The sequence below is a fragment of the Alosa pseudoharengus genome, unplaced genomic scaffold (genome assembly GCF_046254945.1).
Source record: "Alosa pseudoharengus isolate Yale_2024_CS ecotype anadromous, Long Island Sound unplaced genomic scaffold, YU_APseudo_1.1 YU_APseudo_1.1_scf_4, whole genome shotgun sequence".
In the NCBI taxonomy this organism is placed as follows: Eukaryota; Metazoa; Chordata; class Actinopteri; order Clupeiformes; family Clupeidae; genus Alosa; species Alosa pseudoharengus.
In genome coordinates this window covers 39612360-39640359 of record NW_027468774.1, presented here as the reverse complement: position 1 = coordinate 39640359, position 28000 = coordinate 39612360, and the positions used below count along the sequence as shown (strand labels likewise).

The window sequence follows — 28000 nt, the reverse complement described above, 5'->3', positions numbered from 1 at the left end:
GTTGATATAAAAATTCATACTAAGAAATGGAGTCATTATATAATCATATAGTCATTGAAAACATAAACCGCTACGACTACACTAGACCTACTCATAGGCTAGAATAGGAACGATGTATCATTGGTTGATAATTCAGAACGGTACGAATATAGTGTTGCGCTACACACGCACCGAAGAAGCCCACTGGAGTTGTGTCCATGATAGACTTTTTAAAAACCTTTCGGTGGAATTGATCTTCATCTGGGTGGTAGGACAGGTGTGGCTCACGGAATCAAAGGTATTATGGAAGTTTAGCATTTGTAAAGAGTTTGCTTTTGACATGTTATCAAGCCCATCTAGTCTTGTGCTGACACAGACAACACGCCATAGTGGATCTGATCCGTTTGGGCTCTTTTAACAGTCGCTGGCATATTCAAAAGGTGAAAGTTAATTAACATTAATCGTCACAGTCGTTTAGGCTTCCATCTGTCTAACACTGGGTATCATGGCGAAGCTTCAAGGATTTGAATTCTGGAAAACTACCCTAAAAGGAGCTCGATATGTGGTTGCGCCCATGGTGGACCAGAGTGAATTAGCATGGAGGCTTCTCAGTCGAAGACACGGCGCGGAGCTTTGCTACACACCTATGTTTCATGCCCAGGTGTTCGTGAGAGATGTTAATTATCGCCGTGAGAACCTGTACAGTGAAGTATGTCCTGAAGATCGACCGCTGATTACACAGGTATCATTAAGCTCCTGTTTAGATTTGTTGTAAGTATAGATGTAAATATGGAAAGGACCAATTCGGTAACTGTGCTAAAATCTTTATTATTCCACAGTTTTGTGCCAATGATCCAGAGGTATTTATCCAAGCTGCTCTATTGGCACAAGATTACTGCGATGCCATTGACCTTAACCTGGGATGCCCTCAAATGATCGCGAAAAGAGGTATCTCAGCTGAACCTGTGTGTTTATTTTTTTTAAATTTATTTAGACAATCGTGCAATTCAGGTTAGTTTACTGTTGGTCACAGCCTCTAGCGTCACATTGTATGTGTTGATGAATATGATAGCCTACCATTTCTACATAATTTCACTATTCGACAATAAGTAAGAGCATTAAAGAAACAAAACAACAACTACAAAATGATGATGGACTCAGAGGTCAGTTCTGAGCAGCCCAGCTGTAGCAGGTGTGAACAGGTTGGTTATTTCTATTTCCTTAAGGTCACTATGGCGCCTTTCTCCAAGATGAGTGGGAGCTGCTTGAGAAGATGAGTGAGTATGTCTCTCTATGTTGCAGATATGGTCATACCCTGATATACATCTTGGTTTATTAATGTGATATTGTGACTTTCAGTTAAAGTGGCAAATGAGAAACTCTCGGTTCCCATCACTTGCAAGATTAGAGTTTTCCCTGAGATTGAGAAGACCGTTAAGTATGCCAAGATGTTGGAGAAAGCTGGATGCCAGGTACCATCATGTCATTGATTCTATGGGCCCTACTTTGGCAGTCAAAGTGCAAAGTCTATGAACTTGCAAAGTTCTTCTGCATGAACCTATCGTGGGGCACATGGACTCATTAGTGTTTGCGCTGAGATCTTGTCCATGGTGTTGAATATGCTAATTATTTTTTCCTAGTTATGAAATTAGCTTTAGTTAGAGCTAAGTTTTTGCACTTGGCCCATCATTCAAATTAGGGCCCTACAGGTGATTTCTGTAAGGATGTTTCACCCAAGGAATGTTGTCATCTCCTTTTAACTTGTCATTGTAATGTCTTCAGCTTCTGACTGTTCATGGCCGAACCAAAGATCAGAAAGGTGCTATGACCGGAATTGCTAGCTGGGAGCACATCAAGGCTGTAAGGTGAGATGCTGAAGTTAGTAGCACATGCGTCACACCAGCTCCATTTTTTTTTTGTAGATACATTTCTGTGCCCTTGAAATTCATCAGTCAAAATATATCTACTATAAGTTACCTAGGATAAAGACTAATTAAACTAATTTGATGCCTTCATCTCACAGTTTGTATCTCTCGCTCTCACTCTCTCTCACTGGCAGAGAGGCGGTCAACATCCCAGTTTTTGCCAATGGAAACATTCAGCACTTGAGTGATGTGCAGCGATGCATGGAGGAAACGGGGGTCCATGGCATCATGAGTGCAGGTATGGGCTGTCAGAACCCCGTATGTTTTCAGCACAGTGGGTCAATTAGCATGGTTATGGAAAACTCAGATCCGTTTTTTTTAATGAGATGTGCTGGAAAGGTTTACCATGGGCCAAGGAAATACCGCTAAATGTTGAAGCCGATTTGAACCTTGTGGTGGATCCGTAAACGAGTCTCCACTTTCAGTAGCTCTGCGAGATGTTTGGGTGTTTGGCCTTGGCAGAGATCTGTGGGGGCTGTCATAGTAGTGGTTAAGGAGCTGGGCTAGCATGCCGTAGCTAGAATCGTTGTGGGTTCAATTCCCAGCTTCCACCGTTGTGCCCTTGAGCAAGGCACGTAACCCAGTTGCTCTGGGGACAATGTAACAATGCCCTTGTAATATAATTGACATGTACAAGTCTCTTTTGAAAAGGCATCTGCTAAATGAATACATTTAAATGTAAATCGGTGCTCTCTCAGTGCCCTTCCGGTTGTTTAGGAGTTGATCTTCCTTCCTTACGTCACGTGTGAGTTCTTATGCAATTGTACAAATGGCATTGTTTTGTGTTTTTGTGTGTGCTCAGAGCTTATTTTGACATTATCTTCTCTTTACAGAGGGGAATCTGCATAACCCAGCCTTGTTTGAGGGTCGTAGCCCCCCAGTGTGGGAAATGGCGGAAGAGTACCTTGAAGTGGTCCAGAAACATCCCCCTTGCTCCTTGTCCTTTGTGCGCGCCCACCTCTTTAAGCTCTGGCACCACACGTATGTCACTCCAGAAATCCCTTTCCTGCTTGACCGAAAAAAAAACAGGCTTTGTCCTATTCATTAATGTGACACTTCTGGCCTGTTTTTTTGTCTTTGTGTTTTGAGCTCTTTTGAATTCACTTGTCTTATAATGGATATGGATACAACAAGGATAACGTGCTTGTCCATGTACCTGTCACCTGTTGCTGGTGATGTTCCTCATTCATCCTGCTTGTTTACTTGGTGCATTGTGAGCAGGCTACAGATCCACCAGGACCTGAGAGAAGAGTTGGCCAAAGTCAAAAACATCGAGGGCTTAGCAGAGGTCAGCCGTCAGCTCAAGCTACGCTGCCAGGTACAATTTTGATATCTCACCATTTATATTGTGATCTGTTATATAGCAAATCCTGTTCTAAAAAGCCTGGAAAGTTGTGGGTTCAATTCCCAGCTTTCACCGTTGTGCCCTTGGGCAAGGCACTTAACCTCTACTTGCTTTGGGGCCAATGGCCCTGAAATATTTAAGTCCCTTTGGATAAAAGTGTCTGCTATATGAAGAAATCTAAAATGTCCAACTCTTATAATTGTACACAAATAGTAGAGCAGACTGGAAACCCATTCTGTCAGTGTATCAAGTCATCAGCTCATAGCAGTCTGAGCATAATGTATGAATCATTGATGTACATCTATCTAGTCCGCAACCTCATTCCAATCCCACATTAAAAACGTCACAAAATCTGCATTCTATCACCTGAAAAACATCTCAAGACTATGACTCAGTAACCGAAACCCTCATCCACTGCTTCATCTTCATCCGTCTGGACTACTAAAATGCCATACTCCTCTGTATGTCTCCCCTCCAAGACCTTGGACATGCAGCAATATGTCCAGAACTCAGCTACCAGGGTCTTAAGCCCTGGCAGCACATAACCCCCACCCTCATTCAGCTCCATTGGTTACCAGTCAAGTTCCGCATTATGTACAAAATTCTGCTTCTCACCTACAAGTCCCTTCATGCTCTGGCCCCCTAAATACCTTTCTGACTTACTCCCCCCACCCCCCCATTCACTGTGCCTCTTCTGTGGGCCTGTTCAAAAAACACATCGTTTCACTGAGGCCTTCACTCTCTAATCCCTTCACCATCCCACCCAGCGCTCCTGCGCACACACATGCACACACAATTACTACCACCCCCAGCGACCTTGAGTTTCTAGAAAGGCGCTATATAAAACGAATTTATTATTATTATTATTATTATCAATTTATAAATTTCAGGAACGTGTGTGTGTTTGTGTATGTGTTTGTGTGCGTGTTTGTTATTCGCATATCTGTAGAACCGTTCGTCCGACTAATTTCATAACTTGGCAGGTGTCTTGCTACAGGCACGAGTAAGTGCAGTGCTAAGTTTGATATTTGAATAAGAAATGCAAAAGATATCATTAAACATATCGGTAAAAGAAACACACATTGGCTTTAGCCACTCTAGCTGTTGGCCACTCCCCCTCTCACGCAGCACAGTGAAGGACCAGAGACAGAGAGGGCTGAAGTTTTGGCAGCATGAATCGGTGCACAGCACGGGTATAAAGCCATGTTTGGATGATTATCATGTCTGACCTCAACAAGAAAGAATGCCTCTGTATGCGGTTTGCAGGCATAAAATGATGAATGGTTTGTCTATATCATTAAGTTATTAAATTGGCTAAACATACAGTAGGCTGTAGCTTTAACTCAAAGATTGAGTTGTTTAATGTCCTTTTGATCAGCTACAGACAACGAGTGGCAGACAAAGCATGATGTCACTTATAGGCTACCAGAGATTGTTTTTGAGTCATATACTGTAGTTGCAAATTTCAGATGCATCATTCCACAAAATCTTCTCTAACATCAAGTACATCTTGAACATATAGCCTTAAAACAGCTGTTTTTTTATTTTGATGTCATTTTGATCTTTAAAAAATATCACATGCAGTGATGCTTAAATTCTGATCACTGCACATCTATTTTAATGTATTATATTGTAATATTCAGTATTCATTATTGAATGCTTAGCTGGAATGATTTCCATATCATCCTATTTTTAAAGCAGGCCTACCTGCGGGCATGTAATCGGGCTACAGGTTTTCTACAGGAATAGCATGTTTGAACGGGCACTGCACTAGTTGAGTTTAATTCAGCCTGTCTTTGTGAATCTTCTCAGAAGCTCAAACATGTTGTTCTCCTTTCTCACACCAGGAGGAGATAGCCAAGGGTGAGACGGACACCAGTCGCTCTGGTGGACTGCCCCAGCCTCACTGGATCTGCCAACCATATGTCCGACCCCCGTAAGTCCACTGCCCAAACGCCTCCACAGTGCAGAACATCTAGAGGCCAGGACGTAAAACATGAAGGTGTAGTGAACATGATGTGCACTACTGAACTAGTGTACAGCAAAAAGCAAACACTGAAAAGAACAAGCTGCACAGTATTTTAGTTTAAATGGTGTTGAGCTGCAGGACCTAGACAACAATTCTCATACAGTGGATGTTAAATTCACATTGGCAGTATTTCCTCATGGTGTCCCATGGTGTGCGCATACCTAAACTAGTGAACAAATACAGAGGCAATAGGAGCTCTACTGTACTGTTGGTGGCACATATACAGTATAAGAGTATATATACTTATACTTACTTATACATGCCACTTGCCTACTATCCCGTGGCCGTCACCTACTGTCTTGTGCCACTCGCCTTCTGTCTGGTGACCCCTGTCCCACGGCACTTGCCTACTGTCCTGCAACACTGTCCTGTGCCACTTATCAACCCTAACTCTGTGTGTGTGTTTTTCTTCTCAGGCCAAAGGAGCCAGGGAGTGAGAACACCCCCAAAGATCCAGAGGTCAAGGGGGCAAAGAGAGCCTTGGAGGACACCGACAACACAACGGATTCCCTCTCCAAAAACAAGCAAAAGAAGAAAGCCCGTAACCCCAACAAGAACTTCTGTCTTGAACAAAAACGTAAGCAGATGTCATCGTGACCATGATTTTCCAACTTTGCCACTTTACTGGTAGTTTATGTCATTTAAGCATTGGACCAAACGTGTGTCAGGGTTGTTTTCATTTTTTTGAAGAATGAATTTCATTTATGACGAGTTGTGAGAAAGGGCTGACTGACTTGTTTACATTTACAGCAAAGTACATCAAGTGTGAGCAGTGTGGAAACCCTAAAGTAAGTAATTCACTGTTTTTTTTTCTTTTTCTTGTGAAGGTGTATATGTAAGAAAGCTGACAGTTTTAGTTACATTACCGTGCTGAAGGCGAAGTATGAAGCTGTGTCCATGAGTATGTTTAGTATTTCACGTGCCATGACTGCATTCAGTCGAGGTCGGGTTGGGGGTGGGGGCATTGTTAATGAACATGACACAATATTGTGAAATGAGTATGATTGTAAATGCCTTGTTTTATTTTCAGGGAAATAAGTGCGTCTTCAGCTTGTGTCGTGGCTGCTGTAAGAAGGCAGCCTATAAAGCAGTGGCCGATTGCCCAGGTGAGTTAGTCCGCGAATCGAGGGGCAGGGGGTGGTAAGTTGCAAAAGCACTACATGTTGTACCCATTGGATCCCTAACAGCCCTCCATCACGGTACCACCAGTAGCAACAAAATCACCATCAACAAATCAGCCTTTGTAACCAAATCTATGAATGAATTCCTTTTTTTATTTCTTGATTCATTTGCGTTTTAACATCTAATCGCACTGTCCTCTCACTGTATTGTCCAGGTCATGGGCTGAGGTTCAAGACTAAAGCACTGAAGATTCAGGCGGCCGAGATGGAGAACGGTCAACTCAACGGGAGCATCGAGGAGGAGTCTCCCTCCATCCCACCCGATCAGCCAGTCGCCCAAGCCGTTGCATAACACACACACACACACACACACACACACACACACACACACACACACACACACACACACACACACACACACACACACACACACACACACACACACACGGGCCTCCCAATCACTGCTGTCTACCATCTCAGCGAGTCACGTCAATGGTGTTGCAGACAACAACAACCACCACAAAAACTAAAAGAACATAAACCCAGTGGAGATTATTTGAGTTGATATGAATTTAAATGACATCCAATCAACACTTAACTCCTCCCCTCTGAGGAGTGCTGTCAGCCGGGTGCTGTGCAGTGGTCCCCGGGGCAGACTGGACTGATGGCGGATGTGCTCCTGCCCTCTCGCCAGGAACTGAGAAGCCCAGTCAAAGGCCTCTGCTGCTGTGATAGTTTTTTTTTTTTAAATATGAATCATATTTCCCCGAGGAGGCAGTAAGGAGTGGGCACATATCTGGTCAACTTTTATCTTGGACTTGAAAGAATTTGTTTTATGCAGTTGTTTTGATTATCATACATATATTTTAAAAATCTTTTTGCTGTTTTGGTGATGGTGTTTTTTTTATCTTTCTTTTCTTTTTATCAAATGACCACTTTTTGCCATAGTTACCAAAGCAAAACAGTGAATGGTGCCGGTCCTATCTAACATAAGTGCATTTTCATCTATAAACTTCTCATGTTAAGAACTGATGATGGAGTCAGTCATTGTTAACTGTTAACCTACTTGTAACTCAACCTGCATGCATGTGTCCTGGAACTTAAAAAGACAAGTGTTGGTATTTAAGCACACCTCATGAAAGTACTCAACAAATAATGGCATACATCACCAACCATGCCCTGGACTAAATGCATATTCAAAATACCCAATACCCGTTTGACCCACAGAAAGGATGTTAGATTCCCAAGTTAATGTGATTTAGTCACTTGAAATCAATCTTCTTAGTTTAAGAGGTTTAGCAAATCCATTTGCCACATCTTAACAAGTGGTTAGAGAGTAACTGATGAATCCTTTCATAACAGCCCAGCAGTGATCTATTTCTTGTGATGTGATTGATGAGGTGCATGAATCAAGTGTGTGGAGGGGCCCACCAGAGGCCTACTCAATAGTCCAAAACTACATGGACAAGTTGTGTGTGTTATTTTTCCTGTGTTCCACAAGAAACATTTGGGAGATCAGAGAGGTATACTACAAAGCGAGGCTACTAGCTTACCCAGGTAACTTTGGCAGTTACCACTGATCTCAATGAAACAATGTCACTTCCAATGCAATACATGCAGTAAAGCGTTCTTTTGGAGATCAGCAATTACTCCCAGTTGCCGGGGAAAGCCAGTAACTTCGCTTCTTCGTAACCCCCTCTGGGTGGCATTTTATAGGCGTAGATTAGTGAAAACCTGAGTAAATTCACTCAGCAGAGGTGGTAAATTATCTAAAGGCCAACGCCCACTGGCAGCATCTGATGCACATCAAGTGACACTAAAGTTTAGAAATCCATTACTTTTAACCGAGCAAGTCCCACTGGCGGTGACTGACGCGCGTTGATGACAAGTTTAGAAAATTGAGCTTGAGCATCAAATCCATAGACGCAAACGTCGTTGCCAGTGAGTGTTGGCCTTAACAGAGCACTATGGCCTCATTCACCTAGCAAAACAAAGCCAAAAGGTCCTTTTAAGAGGTTTACCAGTTGAACAGGTCCATCCTGTAGACTAGAGCCTAAAAGATGTGGTCATTTTCAGGGCAGTAGGTCATGAATGGGTTGTCAGAGATTAGGAGTTTATTTTTAATAAAATAAAAAATAATTATAACAAATCCCACATCATGTCTTTATATTTGTTAAAATACATATTAAAGAAAAACGGTGAATACAGCTGAGGTTGACGTTTCTGTGGCTTCAGTGGCGGTTGGGGAGTGGAAAACATTTCCCGGCACTGACGATGGGATCCTTAACAGATTCATAGATGGAGACTTTCTTCTGTTGAGCAACAGCAGATTTGGAGACCTCTCTCAGCCGATGGTGGTGTGTTAGCTTCCGCACCATTGTGCATGCTCACCACACTTCTGCTACTTCCCTCTGCAAACTTATCACCTCACTTCACGTGTCAGGCACATGTTTAACAGTGTTCAGTGTATTTTTGTTTGGCTTGCACACTGACAGTGGTCTGACTGCTTGAAGGAAGGACACAGTGACGTAAGTGAGAGAGGGAGTTAGCAAAGCTTCAAAAATGGTCATCAATGTGCAAAGTGCTATGTTGGTCAGCAAAAGCAGCTACCGACAGAAAGCAAAACCTAAGTTCTGGTCTTTTTGAATGTATATTTATTTTAAAAGCATGTTTCTGTGATGAGGTTTTTCAATGTGTAATCAAGGTTTGTCACAAGATAACAGAGGAAAGTGCATCTGTTACAAAGTACAACAGGCCAGGACAGCATTAAGTGCCGCAATTCTTTTTTTCTTTTTTCTATTTTTTTTTCTCCTTTTTTATCTTTTATTTCCTATTGAGCAACAGGATGTGCTTGTCATTGATAACTGACAACAGATATCTTCTTCCCAACTTAAAGTCTTTAGATTGTGATTTTTCTTTCTTCAGCAGGAAAACAGAATTGATTTTCTTTTTTTTTGTGTGTTTTTCCTCTAGCGAGGGAGAGAGATGCCGGGGTTGGGGGCGCGATGATGTGTAGCGTGATGCCTCTCCCCCCTCCCTGCTCCACCTTCCTCTGTTTACTTTCCATGGGGAAGCCTCCAGTCCAGTCTTCACATGTTGGTGCTCATTCGTGTTTGGCTGTTGGCGGGTGTGAGTTCCCCTTGGCTACCTTCTCTTGGAGGGGACTGGAGACAAGAAGAGAGGAGATGAGGGGAGGGGAAGGGAAGAGAGGAGATGAGGGGAGGGGAGGGGAGAGGAGGGGAGGGGAGATGAGGGGAGGGAGATGAGGGGAGGGGAGGGGAGGGGAGGGAGGAGAAGCAGGTGGGGGTAGTGGGGCGCTCAGTGAGAAGCGTCTCATAAAAAACACACACACATTACACACATGCAGTTGTTTCGGTATTCATTTTAAAACTAGAGGGGAACATGCTAATGAGATGAGATGGAAGGAGGTGATGGTATCAATAGCGATGCTCAGGGCTTAAACTGCATAATTTTCTTTTCTTTTCTTAAACATTAGAACAGGTAAAATAAGAAAATAAATGTATCTGATACATAGTTATAAGATGTTTTTTGAGCACATTTCATCATCATCATAATCATCTTTCTACCTAATTTAATGAAATTCATCCAGTTTTACACTCACAAATAAAGTACTCTGTCCAAGCATGCATGAGTGTGGAAATGGGAGGGGAGGATGGGGTGTGGTTGAAAAGGATAAAAGAGGAGGTGATGACAGGATTAAAGGAGTAGGTGTAGCTGTTAAAGGAGTAGGTGTAGCTGTTAAAGGGCAGGTTGGGAAGGGATGGGTGTGTGGGAGATTGTACCCCAACGGAGGCTAGGCTCGGTTGTTTTGGCAAGGTTCGCAAATTTTGACAATGGAGACAGAAATAATTGCGTCCCGTACTGTACCGAACAGAGCAGCGCCATTGGTGGAAATGCCCTTTAAAAGGCCTGCAGATAAGCTGAGTGAGGAAGAAAGGGAACTTCCAGAGAATTATGCTAAGCTAGGCTAACATGTCAGAATGGGTCATTACGCACCCAGAGAAGAGAAGTGCATGTATTCTCTAACTCACTAACTCATTTCTAAAAGAGCTGGTGTGGTCATTTAAGAGTAATCGCCAAAACAGGTTTCAGGTTAAAGTTTGTGAGTAAGGAGAAACTGATCATAAGGTGGATTCTCAATGTCCATGTAACACCATGTAGGGTGGTCATGACTTAACTTTACTTCATGTAAAACTGAATCTACGACCAGGTCTACTGCTTAGGCGTATAATGTGTGCTAATGGTCGAATCAGTGAAATCTAGAGGGGATCCATAGGCAGTACACTGTGCCCATGATTTCGGATGCATGGGAAGGTTGCGTGCTTGCTTGCGTGCGTGTGTGTGTGTGTGTGTGCGTGCGTGCTTGCTTGCATGGTCTCCTGTACATAAACATAAAGCTGACTTTATTCGGGACGGAGAGGTGAAATGGTCACTGGTGTTAATAACTTGGGCTGGCTGGGAGTGTAATGGACAGAGGTGAGCGGAGGTGTGAGGTGGCTGTGAGGTGAGAGGGAGGGAGGGAGGAGAGGAGAGCAGAGCGAGGACACATTACCCTGGAGAGCCCGTTACCTTGACGTGGATCTGGTTACGCAGCACGGCTGCCCGCAGGATCATGGCTTTGGCTCGTCTCTGGAACTCCTTACCCATCTGTATGGACTTCTCAAATGTTGTGCTTCTCTGATCCACGTCTCGTGCATAAAGGATCTATAGACAGATGCACGCACAGACAAACAACACGGAGACAGACAAACACCGAGACAAACAGGCAAAGCAGACAGACAATGCAGAGAATGATTAACACTGATCTGTGGCAGCCTGTAAGTCAGTGTTGCCTTTTGCGGTACAACTACAACAGGAGAGCAGAGAAAAAGACAGACAGACAGACAGACAGACAGACTGGGATAACAGACAACAGAAACAGTCAGTCAAAAGTGAACATTCTACCCACTGCAGAGAGAGCGGACTGGAAGATGGATTGCCAGTGGGAGGTGTGTGAGTGTGTGTGTGTGTGTGTGTGTGTGTGTGTGTGTGGAGAGAGCAAGCAGGGGAAATTAAGAAATGAAAATAATGATCAGGTAAAGGCAGAGCAGAAGAGACAGCATGTGGAGGATAAGAAAGATCAGAAGCAAGCTAAGTTGCTAAATGGATAAGGGATGGGCAGCAATTTGTCAGAGGTGTGTGTGTGTGTGTGTGTGTTTTTGTATATGTTGGGAGTGTGTGTGTGTGTGTGTGTGTGGGGGGGGGTTTGGATTAAGCTTGCCTTGCTGTGGGAATCGATGCGGGCATTGATAAGACCCTCCAGGATAAGCTGGGTGAGCTCGTCCTCCAGCGCGGCCACTGTGGTGTTGAAGGCTACTGCCATTTTGTTCATGTCCGCCGAGACGTACGGGCTGAAGTACTGCAGAGAAGAGAAGGATGTCGGGGGTATACAAGTTAGCGAGGCAGAGGAGAGCCATGATGACATGGCCATATAAATACACGATTTATCCCTACACAAAGAAAGCTGCATCCATACTGGAAACATTTGTTACACTTTCACCTATAATTGATGAATCTGACCAAGTCCATAATTCTCAAAACTCATGGGGTTAATTTAAAGCCCTAAACCTAATTGTTTTGAACAAAAGTGTCTGCCAAATACCATAAACATCAACACACAAAGCCCTCAGAACAGACTAACTTTGAGCTGGAATATCAAAGTCACAAAAATAGTGAACTGATTTAACAGTGAGTGTGCCAAACTCCAGCCTTTGCTGTCTTACTGTGCTCCTAAGGTTCTACTCTAAAACAAAGCCTTCACAGCATGAGCACACACCCATACATTTGATCAATTAGGGTCAGACCTAGCTTAACACTTCATCCTAGAGGGCATGCTAGTAAGCTAAATACATCAATATACCCAACCTCTGTGGGTGTTGTCTGATTCAGCGACTCGTGCACTGGCAAGTTTCTCCATACCTGTATAAGGGCTCTGTTCCTGATTTGTGTGTACAGTGTTCTTACATGGGGAGCCAGGTACATGTCTAGCAGAAGGTTATCCTGTCAAACACAAAGGGAGATCAATTAATCAGACAGGTTTAATAGTGCCATATGGACCCCCCTACAATTTCACAAGGTTAAATATATATTTTCTTTTTAAAAACAGAAAACACCTGCTCTACTTTGCAAGATAATTGCTCATGCTGTTGTTTTGACAACACAAACTGGTGAACAGCCTGTGTGATTGTTCAAACATGTGGAGAATTTGATATGGCTCATGATCTATGGTGGAGATCTGCTTGCTACTGACCATACCTTTGAACATCAAACAAAGACAGTCACTTAAACACCATGCAGGTGCACACACACACGCACAGAGAGTTCATTACCTTCATCTCATCCAGCATTTTCAGACATGAAGCATACTTTGACTCGTAAAACTTGAAGATAATATCACGGACCTGGGGTTCCAACTCTAAAAATAATTTAAAGGAACTGTGGAGAGGGACAGAGAGAGAGAGAGAGAGAGAGAGAGAGAGAGAGAGAGAGAGAGAGAGAGAGAGAGAGAGAGAGAGAGAGAGAGAGAGAGAGAGAGAGAGAGAGAGAGAGAGAGAGAGAGAGAGAGAGAGAGAGAGAGAGAGAGACTCAGTGTGGGCGCACAAACAAAACCCTTCCCCACACCAATTCAAATGGCAAAACCATCTCTTCACAGCCCAGCCCTGAAAACTACTTTATAGTTCAAGTCAGTCAATTGAAATTCCTGCTGCAGAACTCATCCCAGCCTCCCCCCTACACCCAGCCACACGTTTGACTGGAACTTCAATCTACCAATTAAAAGCACTTTCTGTGCCAGCTGGCAAAATAAAAACAACATCAGTTGGTTCACTTAGATGAAAAGTGGCAGGATTCCCACACCTACTTAAACATCATATTCAAGGCATTTACATCCCCTATTCCCACATAGCATAGTATAAGGCATAGGTTAAGGAGAAATATTCCCTATTTTTCCCTCTACATGATCTGAAAAATGAATTTTCTTTAAATACTAAAATTGTTTATTATGTTTCACAAAGCCAGAATGTTCATTTGTTAAATAAATATAGTTGAGGCATATCCGTGATGTGACAGTTTTATCCAAAGCGCTTTACAGATAGCAGGGCTGGTGGCAGCTGGGAATCGAACTCACGACTTTTTAAGGCTACTGCATGCAAACTCAGCTCCTTATCCACTACCCTACGGTCGCCCCAGGGATGCTCTCCTAGGCTGCTCCTGTGATGGGCGGACTCACCTGCTGGAGATGACATTCCTCTGCAGCTCCTGTCTGTCAAACGTAGCTAGGGCACACAACCCCCCATACGCTGCTACGTTACTGGGGGAAAGGAGCTGCAGAGAGCCAGAGAGAGAGAGAGAGAGAGAGAGAGAGAGAGAGAGAGAGAGAGAGAGAGAGAGAGAGAGAGAGAGAGAGAGACAGAGAGCACAGGATGCGAGATGAAAAGAAAGAGGAAAGAAAAGGATGGAGAGAGCAAAAAGAGGGCAAACGTCAGCATAACAAAAACAAGAAAAGTTCAGACAATCTGAGCAATCTAAGTTCAAAAACATTTATTAATTTAGCAGACCCAAAGTGACTTACATATGTCAATTATACCCAAAGACAGCAGGATCAAATCCACATTCCCTCTAGAGTCATCTGAGCGCTCCCATAACCTCTACTATAATTTCCCTGTGGGTTATGGGGCATTTTCATTACTCATGTGCTTAGGACATGCCCAGTGCTTGCCCTCTTCAAGCAGTGTTGCCCTCTTCTGACTGAATTCTGAAGGGGCAGGTTCCATTTTTGCTTGGGAACCTGACAGCACGCAGCCCCCATTGCCTATCTACATTCTCACTCCTGTGCGCTCAGATCGGAAAGGAACCCAATGTGAATCTCAATGCCAATCCCCGTCTCTCCTGTCAGCAGTGTGGTCCTCGGTAGTGATGTAGTACTCGAGTCCGGTCTCGAGACCAATTTCGGCTTTCTCGGTCTCGTCTCGGACTCGTTCCTTCAAAGACTCGGTCTTGACTCGTCTCGGACCACAGTGGGAGGAGAAGGACTCGTAATTTCAGGACCGAGTCCTCGAGACCAACGCATCAAAACAATAATAATAAAATGCAATGTTGACCGGCATTATTTGAAAATGACATCCCATGGTGCAATGCAAAGATACTGCCGCCAGAGCCGTTTATTTATTTAGCTGCCGGTGAGTGTCTGTAGGTCAGCATAGTCCATATTAAGACGTTAAGACTGCTCCTCTAAACAATTCCCAATCTAGCTTAGTCTGTAGGCCTAACTGTTGATTATTAACTGGGGTGATATTAAATTATGAATATTAAAACTGAACATTTTTTATGGTCTTGGTCTCGACTCGGTCTCGACTCCTAAAGGACTCGGTCTCGACTCGGACTTGCTTCCTCAAAGACTCGGTCTTGACTCGGACTCGACTGTATTTGAAAACCAACAGACTCGGTCTCGACCCTTCAAAGACTCGGTCTTGACTCGGACTTGGCATAGGCGGTCTCGTCCCCATCAGTAGTCCTCGGTCCCTGGCCCTAGTCCCTCTGGGAGCAGACCCCCAAAGACGAGGTGGGGCAATAGGGATAAACTGACCTCGGGGAAGTCGCAGTGGTCAAACGAGGCTTGCAGGAAGCATTTGGCCGCTGGCTTGTACTTTCTGGATGCGAGTTCTGCCAGTCCTGTTGAAGACCGAGACAGGGAAAGGAAGAGAGACAGAGACCGGAAATAAGAAAGGGAAAGAAAGAGAGAGAGAGAGAGAGAGAGAGAGAGAGAGAGAGAGAAAGAGAAAGAGAGAGAGAGAGAGAGAAAGAAAGGCAAATGAAATATAAGAAGGCTCCAGATATCCAGCTTTCTTCCTGAACTAAATAGGCCTAACAGGATCAATACAGTGACTTTTCTCTAATGGTGTTGCTCCTAAGATCACTGGGGCAGAAAAGACAAGAGAAGGAAACATGGAGAGGTAAGAGCAGGATAAAAATAGAGAAAAAGAATGCCACTGACCTGCGGCACATTTTAGTTTGGTGAGGACAGCTTGGTTTTGACTATCTCTCTCTCCTCGTTGCTGTGTTGGGAAGTGAAAAAAATAAAACATTGATAATTAGATCATTTAATACCAAAGATGATTTAATACTAAAGACGCAGCTTCTTTTCTGCAATGATTATAGAGGACAATGTGGTGGCACAAACCTCTGCAATCTCTGGAGTGGATTCTGCCTTGCTTACATAGCTAAGTACATGGGACCAGTTTTGGAGGTAAACGCTAACCTGCAAGGTTCAAACAACCAAAGTCATTACATTTACTGCTACCTTCATTTCAGTACGAATGTCACTTCACCAACACTGTTAGGAGGTGAATGAGTGAGACATGCTGTCCCAGACATACCTTGATAACATTAAGACACATGTTGATGACATGCTTGGCGCTAGTGCAGTAGTCTCTGGCTCGGGAGTAGCACTTCAAGGCATTGCTGAGGTCACCGCAGTCAAGATAATGATCTCCGAGATCATCATGACCCCTCCTGTAGGTAGGGAGAAGATGGAGGCGGCTTTACAACACACGCATACTTGATTTTCAGCAAGGGTGCATACTAAGTGGTCACATGTGTGAAGGATAATTAAAAATAGCAAGTACACTGCAAAAAATTATATCTTACCAAGTGTTATAATCTTATATTCAGATACAAAATCTAGTTAGTATTGTTTTTAGCATAAAGATACTTACTTTAAGCTTTCTTGTAAGATTATTTGGCTTAAAATACTTCTTAAATTAAGACATAAAAACAAGTACATTTATCTGCTGGTGGATTAAGTACATTTATTCTAAGACCCAGGTATGCACTGAAAATGCCCCCACACTGACAACAAGGAGGATGGAGTGAGTGATGAAACGGCTCAGCAACACAAGCAACAGCTCATGTACTGGATTTTTCAGAGTGATCACAATGACATTTATCACTGGATTAGGCTAGCTAATTTTTTTTCTATGGTAACATTAAAAATGTTATTTCTCTTACAAGTCAACAGTTTATTTATTAACTCCTTGCCATGGCAACTAGCCTTAGAAGAATTCTGATTACTGAAGAATGTATATCAATCTTTTTTATATTGCTTGCATCTTCCACCAGTCACAAGTTTAAGTTAAAGTTGACCATATTTAGCAGACGCTTATATAGTTGCGGTATTTAGCAGACGCTTATATCCAATATGACTCTGACTCACAACATCAGGTTTGGAAACCCTGGCTGACCGATTGTGAGGCGCTGACATTTTCCCGCTGCTCCACCATAATATCTACTGAATTTACTGTATCTATCTTATCTAAAGTCCAGTAGTAAAGACAGACTCTGCTTTGGGCGATGGGGGTAACTCAACTCAAAACAGTTTGCCAGCAGTGTGTAATACAGGAAAAATAATAGTAAAAAGCCTCCCCTACTCACTTAAAACTATATTGCAAGACAGTAAAATAAGACACAAACCATCATTAATGTCCAGTATTCACACCACCATGCTGTTAGTGCTTCAAACTTTTATGGCAAAAAAAGAATCAGCAGAACAGCTGTAAACCCAACGTGACAAACACATTCCACAAACACACCTTTCAGAAAATAGAGCTCACATGCCACCTGTGCAAAGCGAATGGTTGCCAGGTCACCAGATCAAGGCCTTACCTAATGCTCTCCTTAATGGAATTTCCCTTGTAGTTCTTCAGGTCGGTGTCGAGCTTCTCCAATTTAAGGAGGGCCTTTTTCCTGGTGGACTCTGCCCAGGCTGTGTCGAGGGGAGGGGGTTCCACTGCCCCCTCAGGAACAGCGTCTGGGACCCCCTGCACTTCCCTGTAGGACAAAAATGGACAGTGTGTTTAGGGTGAGAAAAGGGAGGAAGACCACTTACATCATGTGGTGCTATGACATAATGTGAAAACAAAAGAGTACATCTGTTGCATCAAAACCAATGAATAAACAAACAAATGAATTTGTCTCAAGGTGCATTACAGAAGCCAATTTGAACTTGAACTTGAACAAGTCCAACAGTTCAACAGAGGCATGAGGCGCTCCCTGCAGGATCAGAACCTACCTCGTGGCTTCAGTGAGTTTGCGGTGGATCTCCTCGTAGACGTCAACGTTGAAGGTTCTTTGGACGAAGGACAGGGCCATCTTAAGAGCTTCGATGCGGAGTTGGGGGCAGTGGTCAGCGATGAACTGCAGTCGCTCAATTCTCATCAGTCCACTGTAGCTGGAGGCATACTGCTCCAGATCCTGTGGAACAGAGCGAGAGAGAGAGAGAAAGAGACAGGGAGAGAGAGAGAGAGAAAGAGGAGAGGAGAGAGGGAGATGGGAGAAAGAGGCGGGAGGGAGAGGGAGATGTATAATAAGGATTACTTGATCAGAAAATCACATAAAATACATGGGAGAAGCAGCAGATGGTAAATCATGATCTAAATCATGAAAGCAAGTCATGTCTCTCATATTGGACAAAACATAGTACACAGATTTCTGTCAATCATCAATACAAAACGTGAGAAAAATAAAAGGATTGAAAGAATCAATGAAATACCAACAAGATATTTGTGTGGGACAGACAGCCACATGTTTGATATTCAGCGAATTGTATGATATTCTGTTTGATTCTGCGCTACAACAGCAGATAGGGTTTTGTATGTCAAAGTTATATATAACAGAGTCAACCCTAAATCAGTGCTGAAATAAGTAGATAAGCACAGATCAGAAACCTACCAGAGTTGGGTTTTCGACGACATAGTTGGTGTCCGGCGCATTCTGTTGGTCTTCTTGCGGGTCAGCATCTATCTGCATGGGTTCAACTGACCCCTTCAGATGAGAAAGTTCATGTATTTATGTCGGCTCTTAATCTACCATTAAACTACGAAAGGGACAGGAGTGAATTAATTAAATGATTCCCTTTGGATCATATCAGAGCTTGGTAGCTCAACATGTTTAAAACAATGGATCTGTCCCCTCTGATTTCGCTTGGTGTGGACACTATTACTCAACCTTGAAATCCAAGCTTCTGACTACAAACTTCAAACTCAACCACATCATGCTAACTTGTCATCGTCATGTTAGTCAAGGCAGTTTCCCTCAATGGGCTTGTCAGGGGTGAGGAGAAAATCTGTTGATGCTGAATTCTGAGTGCACCACACTTGAGCTTATCCCCTGACTTTCCATGTCTAGAATAGACTTTTTAAAATTCCATAATATTCCTGAAATTCTATGTACTGTGGGAACCCTGTTTTTTGCGTTTGTTGCATCTTTGCCCTCCAGCAGCAACGGCCCCCTCCTCCAGTACCTCTTTTAATTCATCACCTTCTTTTCTTCCTTAATTGGCTACCCTGTGATTAATTCTGTTACCTCGGGGACCAGCGAGCACGCTGACAGACTGGAGCTGAGCACATAGTCTCCCGCGGTAAATGGGAGGAGCAGGTCAGACCTGCTGCTGTGGGGCGTGCAGAGCGTCGACGAAGACGAGGACGCACTGGCTGCCAAGCTATCACTGAGCCTGCCCTCAACCTGCTGCTCTGGGGAGACCCCAGGCCCTGACACAGAACTGTCCTGGAATGGAGGAAATCAACACACGGGTGAAATGTAAGCCCACAGTTAGGAGGGCCTCTATAATTTTTTGATACAACAATCTGAGAAAAAGTGCAGGGGGAAGAAGTAAGTAGGATAACAGAGAAAGAAAGAGAAAACAAAGAGATAACACAGAAAAAGAAAGAGATGAATGTAGACAAATAAATGATATTAGTAGGGTATGAATTTAAAGGGCATGGGAATGAGCTGTTAGAATAACAAATGTTCTATTAATTGACAATCATGTCTCAAAACTATGACGATACAGCCTAAAGGTATGTAGCGCCTAAGGTTAAATTCCTTGTTTATTGAGTTGGTTCAAACTACTTGGCGATGCTGAACTGGACCTCAAGGCATTAAACAGACATTACTATATAGTATAGTATAAGTATACTCTTTTGATCCCGTGAGGGAAATTTGGTCTCTGCATTTATCCCAATCCGTGAATTAGTGAAACACACTCAGCACACAGTGAGGTGAAGCACACACCCGGCGCAGTGAGCTGCCTGCAACAACAGCGGCGCTCGGGGAGCAGTGAGGGGTTTAGGTGCCTTGCTCAAGGGCACTTAAGCCGTGCCTACTGGTCGGGGTTCGAACCGGCAACCCTCCAGTTACAAGTCCGAAGCGCTAACCAGTAGGCCACGGCTGCTTATACTAAGAAGTATAAGAGTGTGCAATATTTATTAACGTCCAAACTTTGACTCACAAATGAAGGTGACCGAAAATTAGATTTGTTTAAGGTGACATCTCATTCACATTTTTCAAAAACCTTAAAATGAGTGCTAATAACTGCTTTGTCGGGTAGTGAACTGCACTGACATTTAGCTGAAGCTAGCTAGCAGTTAGCTAGCTAGCTTGTTTCTTCCGACGTGCTAACTTGCACCGAACTTGAGCTAGATATGGAACAACGAATAACTTGACAAGGTAAACAAGTTGGCTATGGAGACCTCAAACTGCGGACATTTAATACAACCTGAAATACAAATAAAAACATCTATTTAAGAAAGCATAAAGAAGCTAGACCCCGCCGGCTTGCAGTGATAAGCTAGCTAGCAAGCTATCTGGCTGTCTAGTATGGTTAGCCTCCTTATTACCGATCTATGCATGCTATGCTAGCTAGCTAGCTAGTTAGCGCTCCAAGACAGAAAGTTTCTCAACACAATCCAACACCCAGGAAAGCTATTCAAAACACAAACGCTACTACAAATAAGAAACCTGGATTAACCAAGCCAACCGTTTAATACCGTGCACATTCCACTAGAATATGACTCAAACAATATGTTTCATTAAACAATGAGCAGACCCGCGCTTTCGTTCAACTTGAAAACAATTCGGTAAAGAAGCTAGCTATGACTTGCTACCTTACGTTACGGGTCGTGAGGCCCATAGTGTCTTGGACAGAATGATTACTAGCTTAGCTTCTCTGGAGCTTAAAACGATGCATAGGAGTACTTAATGGTGGATAAAGTGACATAATTTGTATAAATGAAACCACGGAGTGTTAAAACTAAAATAAAGCAGTTTGAATTATTAGTTTACCTGAAAGTTAAAGACCTGCACGGGGAGAGGCATCTCCTCCTTCTCTGCAGAAACACAGCACACACAAGCACATCCGGGGCATAGTTGTGAATGCACTTACTGGACGTCTTTGTTACGCGATAACTGTACATCGAAAATATTTGGAGGACTACATTCATAAGTCTAAATTTCAGAATAAAATACCCAATTTTACAGAATTTGGTATAGACGTTAAACAATATATAACAACAATTTCTAGCAGTAATAATAAGAAGGCTGTCAAAACACAAACACGTTTTGTGCTTTACAATGTGTTTTTATGATGTCATTATTATTTTATTTTATTATTATTTTTGTGTAATGTACATCCCCCTGGCGTAGTTGCAACAATGCTTTTTTACTGTATTATTGTATACTTTTTGTATACTGTTTGTATACTTCAATTGATCTAATAATAATATTTTTTTTTTAAAGTAAAAAAAAAAATATTTGGAGGAAGAAAAGTTAAAGGAAAAAGAAACAAATTTTAATTATTGTAGGCTATAGCCTACTTAAGTCAAGTCAAGTCACTTTTATTTATATAGCGCCTATATATACTTAAGTGTCCCTATATTGTGAAAATAAAGACTAAAAGAACTGCCACCATTGTTTAAAGCAAAAAAAAAAATACCCTGATACATTATATACATTCAAATATTTTCCTTTATTAATGCATAACCTTTAAAATTATATGATACTCACATTTAGTGGTTTATTTTGGCAACAACTGTAACAGAGGACATATGTTGTTAAATGCTCTTCACCGTTTATCCCAGTTCAAGAGTCACATTAATTACCAAATGTAGACTAATACAGACACAAAATGCATTTCACTCAAGAAATCCACAACCAGACAGACAGCTCCTTGCACATGCATGCGTCCACTCACACTTAAGACTCATATGCACAAAACTGAAAATAAAGATATTTGGGAAACAAAAATATTTTGACACTTCTAATTGGGTCCTTTGTCAAAATAAATGACTTGATTTGGCAGGTCCCACAAAATGCAGTTCACAATGGCACAAGATAGAATCTATTCCTTTTCATTGATTTGAATAATGTGAATGCATAGGCCTATTTGTAAAGAAATGAAATTATTTAAACTGTATAAAATTCTAAGACCAGCTTGTATGTCATTAATAGTCTTACAGATAGAGTACAGACATTTTGCATATTACAATTTTTCATGGGGCAAAATTGGTAACCAATAAAAAAAAAAAAACAGTTCCCATACACATTTACCTACAGTAGCTCAAGCCATGGATGTGAATAGATGCCTATCTATAAAACAGCAAACTAAAATTTGTTCTGGACTACTCTGATGAATCAGCTGACATTTCTTTGACTCCATTTTATGATTTTCTGAAGTAGAGATGCCTTAATCTATAAAGATTGAATAACTCCAAAACAATTTGCATGATACTGTAGGAAATTTAGCCTACTGTAAATGGAGAAAAAAAAACATAAAATGTATTTCTTCCACCTGTCTATGAATCTGTGTTCTCTGGCTCCTATGCCTGCTATAACCAAAGCTATGCACAATATATATTTACACCGTCACATCTGTCAAACATTCACAATTCGTAGTAAAAAAATGCAAAACAGCTAACGATGTCCACACTTTAATATATCCAACAACATTAGTTCTGGCAACAAAGCTGAATGAATGTACTGAGAGTATTTATGTAGTGAACACTTATAAAAGCTTGTTAATCCAGTCTGAAATGCACACTTAGGGCTCCACAACTGTTTGTCCACCTGCTTGTCATTTACGACAAAGCCCCAATTAAATCATCCAATATCTTTAAGGCAAATTCATTTAACAAATAAAAAAGACATGTGCTGCCCAAAAAGAATGGATATTGGCATAATTTCTTCTGTTTTAATGCCATCATCACCGCTCTACACATTCTATGAACGCTTCTTACATTTAAAAAACAAAACCTCCAGGTCCTAAGAGACTACTGTAAACCCAGTGAGCTCAGGTATCCCTCTTAAAACAGCAGGTACTGTTATGAACAAGTAGGAGTGGAAGAAGTCCCCCCCCCCCCGCCCCCACACCCACCCAGCAGCCCCCTTAAAGAACAATGGCACAAACACTGGCGCCCCCTGGTGGGCTGCCTCAGAACACTGTGCACTTCTTGCCCCGCTTCTTGACAGGTGGAGGACAGAGGACAGCGCGAATTGCCTCATCAAACACTGTCTTGAGACCACGCTGGGTAAGGGCAGAGCATTCCAAGTACTTCACTGCACCTGCGGTCACACAAATGGGTGAAGAGATGACAATGAGATTTTTTTCACATGCAGCTAACTGCATATTTACACTTGGTTTCACATAGTTTGGCTTAGTCAATTAATTCAAACAATTAAGGCAAACTCAAACCTCAGTGTAATAAATAAGTAATTACATGGGCTGCCCCAAAAACATGAATATAAAAATAACACATAACTTATTGTTAATAAGTGATTATATCAGCATCTGATCTGAAGTAAAAGTTTGACTCCTACCAATTTCACGTGCCATAGCCAACCCCTGTGGGTAAGTGATGGGGGCCAGTTTCTTGTCTCTCAGGCGCTCAATGGTGTCCTTGTCATCCCGCAAGTCAAGTTTGGTGCCCACCAGGATGATGGGAGTGTTGGGGCAATGGTGGCGCACCTCAGGGTACCACTACCAGAGCATTGAGAAGAATGCGTTATTAACAGATTTGATTACTGTGTTTTAGAACTGTCAAAATGAACTACATCTACCATGGCACTAGCCTGAAGATTCCAGATTCTAGAAAGATTAAGGGTCTGGCCACGAATAATGTAATAGCCCAACTCGAGGGGAGGCACCAACTGTGCATTTGTAAATCTCACTGCACGGAATTGGATAAGACTATATGACCAATGTTTACTGACTGATTCCGGACTTCGATGCAATTGGATAACACTACGACTGTCATCTGTTTAGCTCGCCTTTGGCCCGACTATGGGTGATTGGATCCCCGCGATACAAGTGGCAAACCGTGCATCATTACACGCCAGAGTGTCTCGCAGAGTTGCTCTTTCGAGAACTCTGGATTTTCCAGGATACCATGGCACAGTCATGTCATGTACAGTATATATTTTGTCTTTCAGGTGATCTGCTTTGAATATGTATGCCAAAACCTTACAAAAAGCTCTTCTCAGATACTTCTGGATGGTGGATGTTAACCCATTTACTCCTAAAATGCCTGCTAAAAACGCCTATAGAATCCTATGGCATTCTAGACTAAATAACCTTATTTCCTGAGGGTTTTCTGAAAACATACTAAAAATTGTCAACGTCTACCAAAATTTCATATCTAAGCCTCTGTAGCACCTAGAAACATGAAATAAAAAGCATGCTGCGCTACGCAGCATCCAGCGGGAGGGTCAATGTTGCGCTATGCAGCATCCAGCGGGAGGGTCAATGTTGCGTCATGCAGCATCCAGCGCGAATGGGTTAATAACTTATTTTGAATAATTCCTTTAATGCTGTTTCTACAAAACTTCCCAGGAATGTGCTAATGAGCACTACACAAGATGCAGTTGAGTTGATGACAGAGTCAGTAGAATCCCTCCCTGTGTTCATTTGTACAGAATGAGATGGACACTGACCTTAGCTCTGACATTCTCAAAGGAGGCTGGGCTCACCAAGGAGAAGCATATCAAGAACACGTCCTGAAGAGTAAAAATATCCAGTGTTACTGAATGTTCATCAAGGACATAATGTCACAGGCAGTTAAGAATATTAAAAACATTAAATATTTATACATGAATGTGGGTATTTTGTCTGGATAATTTCACTGATTCTAGAATCTAGAGATAAACACACTGCTGCTAAGATGGTTCTCTCAGCTAACCTTTTTAGATAGCAGTTAATGCAAATACAAGGGGCCTCGACATGACAACCAGCATATAGCACACACACACACATCCTCACATCACCACCCACTGAGATCCGCAGCACAGTATCCATGATGCTGGTTGGGTGGGGGTGGGCTCACCGTTCAGAGAATACATCCCCCCTCCATTCAGTTTTCAGACCAGCGCTACCATGAATGTGTGAGTATCCCAAGTGCTAGCCTGGGAATCCCATTAAGCCACACACACTGAATAGAGCAGTGAAGTTAAGAGAAAAGCTATCCAGGAAAAAAGGATCTCATCTTTATACACTGCTGTTGTTAACTTTATACACTTTATACACTGCTGCGAGAATAAAATTGACGATGATGCAAATAAGAAGCATTTCTTTCTTCTAAAGACTAAATTGCTGGGGCCTATCGTTTCCTGCAATGCCACTGTTTCGTGTTGACAAGCCTTGTGGCTGCCCGCTGCAAGAGATAATGGCAAAAGCACACACTGCAGGAAACTAGAGGGATTGTATAGGGGAGTGTGTGTGTGTGTGTGTGTGTGTCTGTGTGTGTGCACTGCTGTACCGTCTGGGGGTAAGAGAGAGGCCTGAGACGGTCGTAGTCTTCCTGTCCCGCTGTATCCCAAAGGCCCAGGTTGACTGGTTTGCCATCCACCATAACATTGGCAGAGTAATTATCGAAGCTGGAGGGAGGAAAAGAGAGGGAATGGGAGGAGGGGTGGTGGGATGGAGGGACAGAGGGATGGAGGGGGGATGAGGAGAGAGACACCAGAGGGGTTCCAGTGTTAAAAAAAACAGGTATTAAAATGATAAATTGATGATTATAATATATGGGGAAAACCTAAACATTGTTGCATTTTTATTTAAGCAGTCCCTTTACTACTCACACGGTGGGGATGTACTCCCCTGGGAAGGCATTGGTGGTGTAACTGATGAGCAGACAGGTCTTACCCACGGCACTGAAGGTAGAGAGTGAGAGAGAGAGAGAGTCATAAGAGACCATCATGAAAATGATACAGTGTTTCACAGGTCACTGTGTGTCTGAGCCTTACATGTACTACTGTAAATGTGGGTTACTACAAAATCATTAACTGTTGTGATGGCTTTGAAGGTCACCTTTAACAGATGTGCAATCACTGTGCCCCCCCCCCAGCAAAATGCACTCAATAGCTACATCAATACAACAAAAAAAGATGAAACATAAAATGGTTGTACTTGTATTGTATCCCACAACAAATATTTAGAGATGGAACATCCTCAAAATAGGAATGTGCCTCAAGCCCCCGCTGGATGTGGACACTGAACAGGGGGTCAGGCACCAGTGCATCCCCATGGCTCTGGGACAATGGAAGTGCCTGAGTGCATGGGCGCCTATTTCAACCACTGACCTCCAATGGTTGCTGTCTGCTGACACATAGTACGAGCAGTCAGACTCTGCCCCAAATATGAACATCCGTGGCATACATCAACCCCTCTCTCTGAGAATAGCCAAACATGAGAGGGGAGATATAGGATGACAGAGGGAGAGTGAGGAGGATGGGTGGACATGGCTGATAACACTAACAAAAGAGAAAGAGAAGGGGAAGATCACACACACACACACACACAAACAGAGCCAGTGTGCAAAGTTTCAGATCGAACTTGAAAGATGGAGCTTTGAAGCGGTGTGTCTAAAGACAACCCTGCAAACCTTTTATTTATTATTTTAGATTGGTGGTGGGAATTTCCAGACTTCACATCAACGCTAACCCATATACCCTTAAAAAAATAAATGTTTACAATTTTTAAGAGAACGATTGTGATGTAAATTCTTATTTTTGAAGATTAAATTACATTTTAATTCACAAAACTATTCTAAGAGGCTACTAGGCTAGATGGTGTAAACACAATGTATTGCACAATGCACACTGAACATCACATTACTAAAAACGCTTATTAGGCTGATGTCCTGGACCAGGAGTGGTCATTCAAAAGTGTAAGTGTGAATGTGAGTTATAATAATGTCAAAAATTCCTTAGAGCAATGTGAGATACTGGATCAGTGTGAGAGAGGGCCCACTACACACATGCAAACAAGGCTGCAAATGAACAAATACAAAGGACGAAAAAGTGAGCAACCAGACACAAAAATACAGTGATTGTAGGCCTAATAAAAGGAAGCTGATGTCATGAAGATGTGCTTCATATTCAACAATATTGACCTCCCCTATTAATTTATAGGCTAAATTAACAAGATAGTTTATTTAAATGAGAAGTGTATTATACACTATACAAGGATTTCTCACAGAAGCTGATGTAGCCGACATGAACATAATCAAGAATAGCCAAGTACCAGTCTAGCCGTAACGTAACGCAAAGTTGACAACAGAATTTAATGTGTTCCCAGCCCCCCACCCACGATGGTCTCATTGCCTAGATCCGATGTGTCTTCACATCCATGTCCAAAAATGAGCTAAAATAACGTTTTGAGAAACGGGTAATAGGGCTATCACATATTAAAACGTAAATGATTGCAAAGCATATCGCTCCTCGAGTGCAGCCTTGCTCGTTAGACGCCCCCTGTTAAGACACGTAGGTGTGAAAAAAACATTACATCATTAAATGTGTGGCTCAGCCTGAGACGGTAGCCCTCGGATGCATTTATGACATCTCAGTTAAATGCAGTTTTCATCACCAGATCAAAAATATCTGAACTGTCTGACATTTAAAGAAGGCCAGTGCAACACTTGTATGATGTTTTCTACAATGTTAAATAGCGTTGAACACTCCGCTTTTAGCTTGTCACAGCCTTTGATTTTTACAACATTCAAAATAAGTGTAGCCTAGCAAAAATAATGCTTTCTTTTGCAGAATTCACCTCAGATGGCATTCAGCCATTAAATTAATCAGTGCTGTTCCCACGCGCCGGGATGAACGAATTCTAGCAAACTAAATGCCGATCCATTCAACCCCATAGCCCCAGCCCTTCTTGCAACAATTGCTTTCTCCCACAGATACATTGGCGAAAAAGGGCACATTCTCAGCACCCACAAAAAGAGATCTTACCCGTCGCCGACCACAACGCATTTAATGGCCTGCATTTGCAGAATGCACAGATGTATCCAAAGAGGAACGTTCGATTGTGCTTTAATGTGCCAAATTGGTATGTGATCTGAGAGATCTGTAATAATAAGTGGGCTGCTATGTTTCGCGTAGAGGGCTGCTGCAGCAGCAAGGGTTGTTGTCGAAGTCACACGGGGGGTTCCGGAAAAGCACGAGTGCGTTTAAAGAGACCACCATCGCTTTTACAGTATCCAAGTACCACGGGCGTACCGCGTAGTCTATTCAGGACAATATTTAATCACAAATTGTTTTATGACTCAACAACAACCGGGTTAAATTAGCTATATATATATATATATATATATATATAAACAATTCATCATTATGTTGGAGTTTGTACTTTAACGAATCAGACCAATTACATCTTGATTGTTATTTAATGAGACCAGGATCTTTATTAGTCTGTTGTTTTAATGCAAAATAACTT

The 28000-nt window shown here is 42.5% G+C and overlaps 3 protein-coding genes across 6 annotated transcripts; 1 reads left to right on the top strand and 2 right to left on the bottom strand.

The window, feature by feature from the left end:
* Nucleotides 1-149: 149 nt before the first annotated feature.
* Nucleotides 150-7431, top strand: dus1l (dihydrouridine synthase 1-like (S. cerevisiae)). 3 transcript variants are annotated; one of them, XM_076266272.1, is made up of 14 exons: nucleotides 150-277; nucleotides 450-721; nucleotides 819-927; nucleotides 1206-1256; nucleotides 1339-1451; nucleotides 1762-1844; nucleotides 2003-2142; nucleotides 2738-2885; nucleotides 3126-3222; nucleotides 5097-5185; nucleotides 5695-5855; nucleotides 6029-6066; nucleotides 6309-6384; nucleotides 6615-7431. In XM_076266272.1, the coding sequence occupies exons 2-14, from the start codon at nucleotides 485-487 to the stop codon at nucleotides 6749-6751; spliced, it is 1479 nt and encodes a 492-aa protein (XP_076122387.1). In that variant the 5' UTR covers nucleotides 150-277; nucleotides 450-484; the 3' UTR covers nucleotides 6752-7431. The 3 variants fall into 3 exon arrangements, with proteins under 3 accessions (XP_076122387.1, XP_076122388.1, XP_076122386.1); XM_076266273.1 differs by having other exon boundaries at nucleotides 150-721; nucleotides 2039-2142; XM_076266271.1 differs by having other exon boundaries at nucleotides 150-721.
* A 1060-nt stretch (nucleotides 7432-8491) lies between these two features.
* On the bottom strand, nucleotides 8492-20648 carry gps1 (G protein pathway suppressor 1). Of its 2 annotated transcripts, none has more exons than XM_076266274.1 (14): nucleotides 20575-20648; nucleotides 18184-18276; nucleotides 17525-17706; nucleotides 17119-17283; nucleotides 15834-15969; nucleotides 15638-15715; nucleotides 15452-15512; nucleotides 15044-15129; nucleotides 13688-13782; nucleotides 12789-12894; nucleotides 12379-12459; nucleotides 11681-11818; nucleotides 10973-11124; nucleotides 8492-9563 (listed from the first exon to the last, which is right to left on the bottom strand). In XM_076266274.1, exons 1-14 carry the CDS (start codon nucleotides 20605-20607, stop codon nucleotides 9503-9505), a joined length of 1467 nt encoding a protein of 488 aa, XP_076122389.1. In that variant the 5' UTR covers nucleotides 20608-20648; the 3' UTR covers nucleotides 8492-9502. The 2 variants fall into 2 exon arrangements, with proteins under 2 accessions (XP_076122389.1, XP_076122390.1); XM_076266275.1 differs by having other exon boundaries at nucleotides 10990-11124.
* A 2040-nt stretch (nucleotides 20649-22688) lies between these two features.
* rac3a (Rac family small GTPase 3a) lies at nucleotides 22689-27657 on the bottom strand. The gene is made up of 6 exons (XM_076267100.1): nucleotides 27517-27657; nucleotides 25360-25431; nucleotides 25038-25155; nucleotides 24217-24279; nucleotides 23104-23263; nucleotides 22689-22848 (listed from the first exon to the last, which is right to left on the bottom strand). Exons 1-6 carry the CDS (start codon nucleotides 27549-27551, stop codon nucleotides 22718-22720), a joined length of 579 nt encoding a protein of 192 aa, XP_076123215.1. The 5' UTR covers nucleotides 27552-27657; the 3' UTR covers nucleotides 22689-22717.
* Between the last annotated feature and the right edge of the window lie 343 nt (nucleotides 27658-28000).

What these genes read in the sequence shown, in the direction of transcription:
- dus1l (XM_076266272.1), top strand. Translation starts at nt 485, where the DNA reads ATGGCGAAGCTTCAAGGATTTGAATTCTGGAAAACTACCCTAAAAGGA. An exon ending in AGCAGTGTGGAAACCCTAAA is followed by an intron (nt 6,067 to 6,308) that starts GTAAGTAATTCA and finishes TTTTATTTTCAG; the next exon opens with GGAAATAAGTGCGTCTTCAG. An exon ending in AGCAGTGGCCGATTGCCCAG is followed by an intron (nt 6,385 to 6,614) that starts GTGAGTTAGTCC and finishes TGTATTGTCCAG; the next exon opens with GTCATGGGCTGAGGTTCAAG.
- gps1 (XM_076266274.1), bottom strand. Translation starts at nt 20,607, where the DNA reads ATGCCTCTCCCCGTGCAGGTCTTTAACTTTCAG. An exon ending in TGCAGGTCTTTAACTTTCAG is followed by an intron (nt 18,277 to 20,574) that starts GTAAACTAATAA and finishes TCTCATCTGAAG; the next exon opens with GGGTCAGTTGAACCCATGCA. An exon ending in GCATCGATTCCCACAGCAAG is followed by an intron (nt 11,125 to 11,680) that starts GCAAGCTTAATC and finishes ATCTGTCTATAG; the next exon opens with ATCCTTTATGCACGAGACGT.
- rac3a (XM_076267100.1), bottom strand. Translation starts at nt 27,551, where the DNA reads ATGCAGGCCATTAAATGCGTTGTGGTCGGCGACGG. An exon ending in TGCGTTGTGGTCGGCGACGG is followed by an intron (nt 25,432 to 27,516) that starts GTAAGATCTCTT and finishes CTCTACCTTCAG; the next exon opens with TGCCGTGGGTAAGACCTGTC. An exon ending in TTGAGAATGTCAGAGCTAAG is followed by an intron (nt 23,264 to 24,216) that starts GTCAGTGTCCAT and finishes ATGCTCTGGTAG; the next exon opens with TGGTACCCTGAGGTGCGCCA.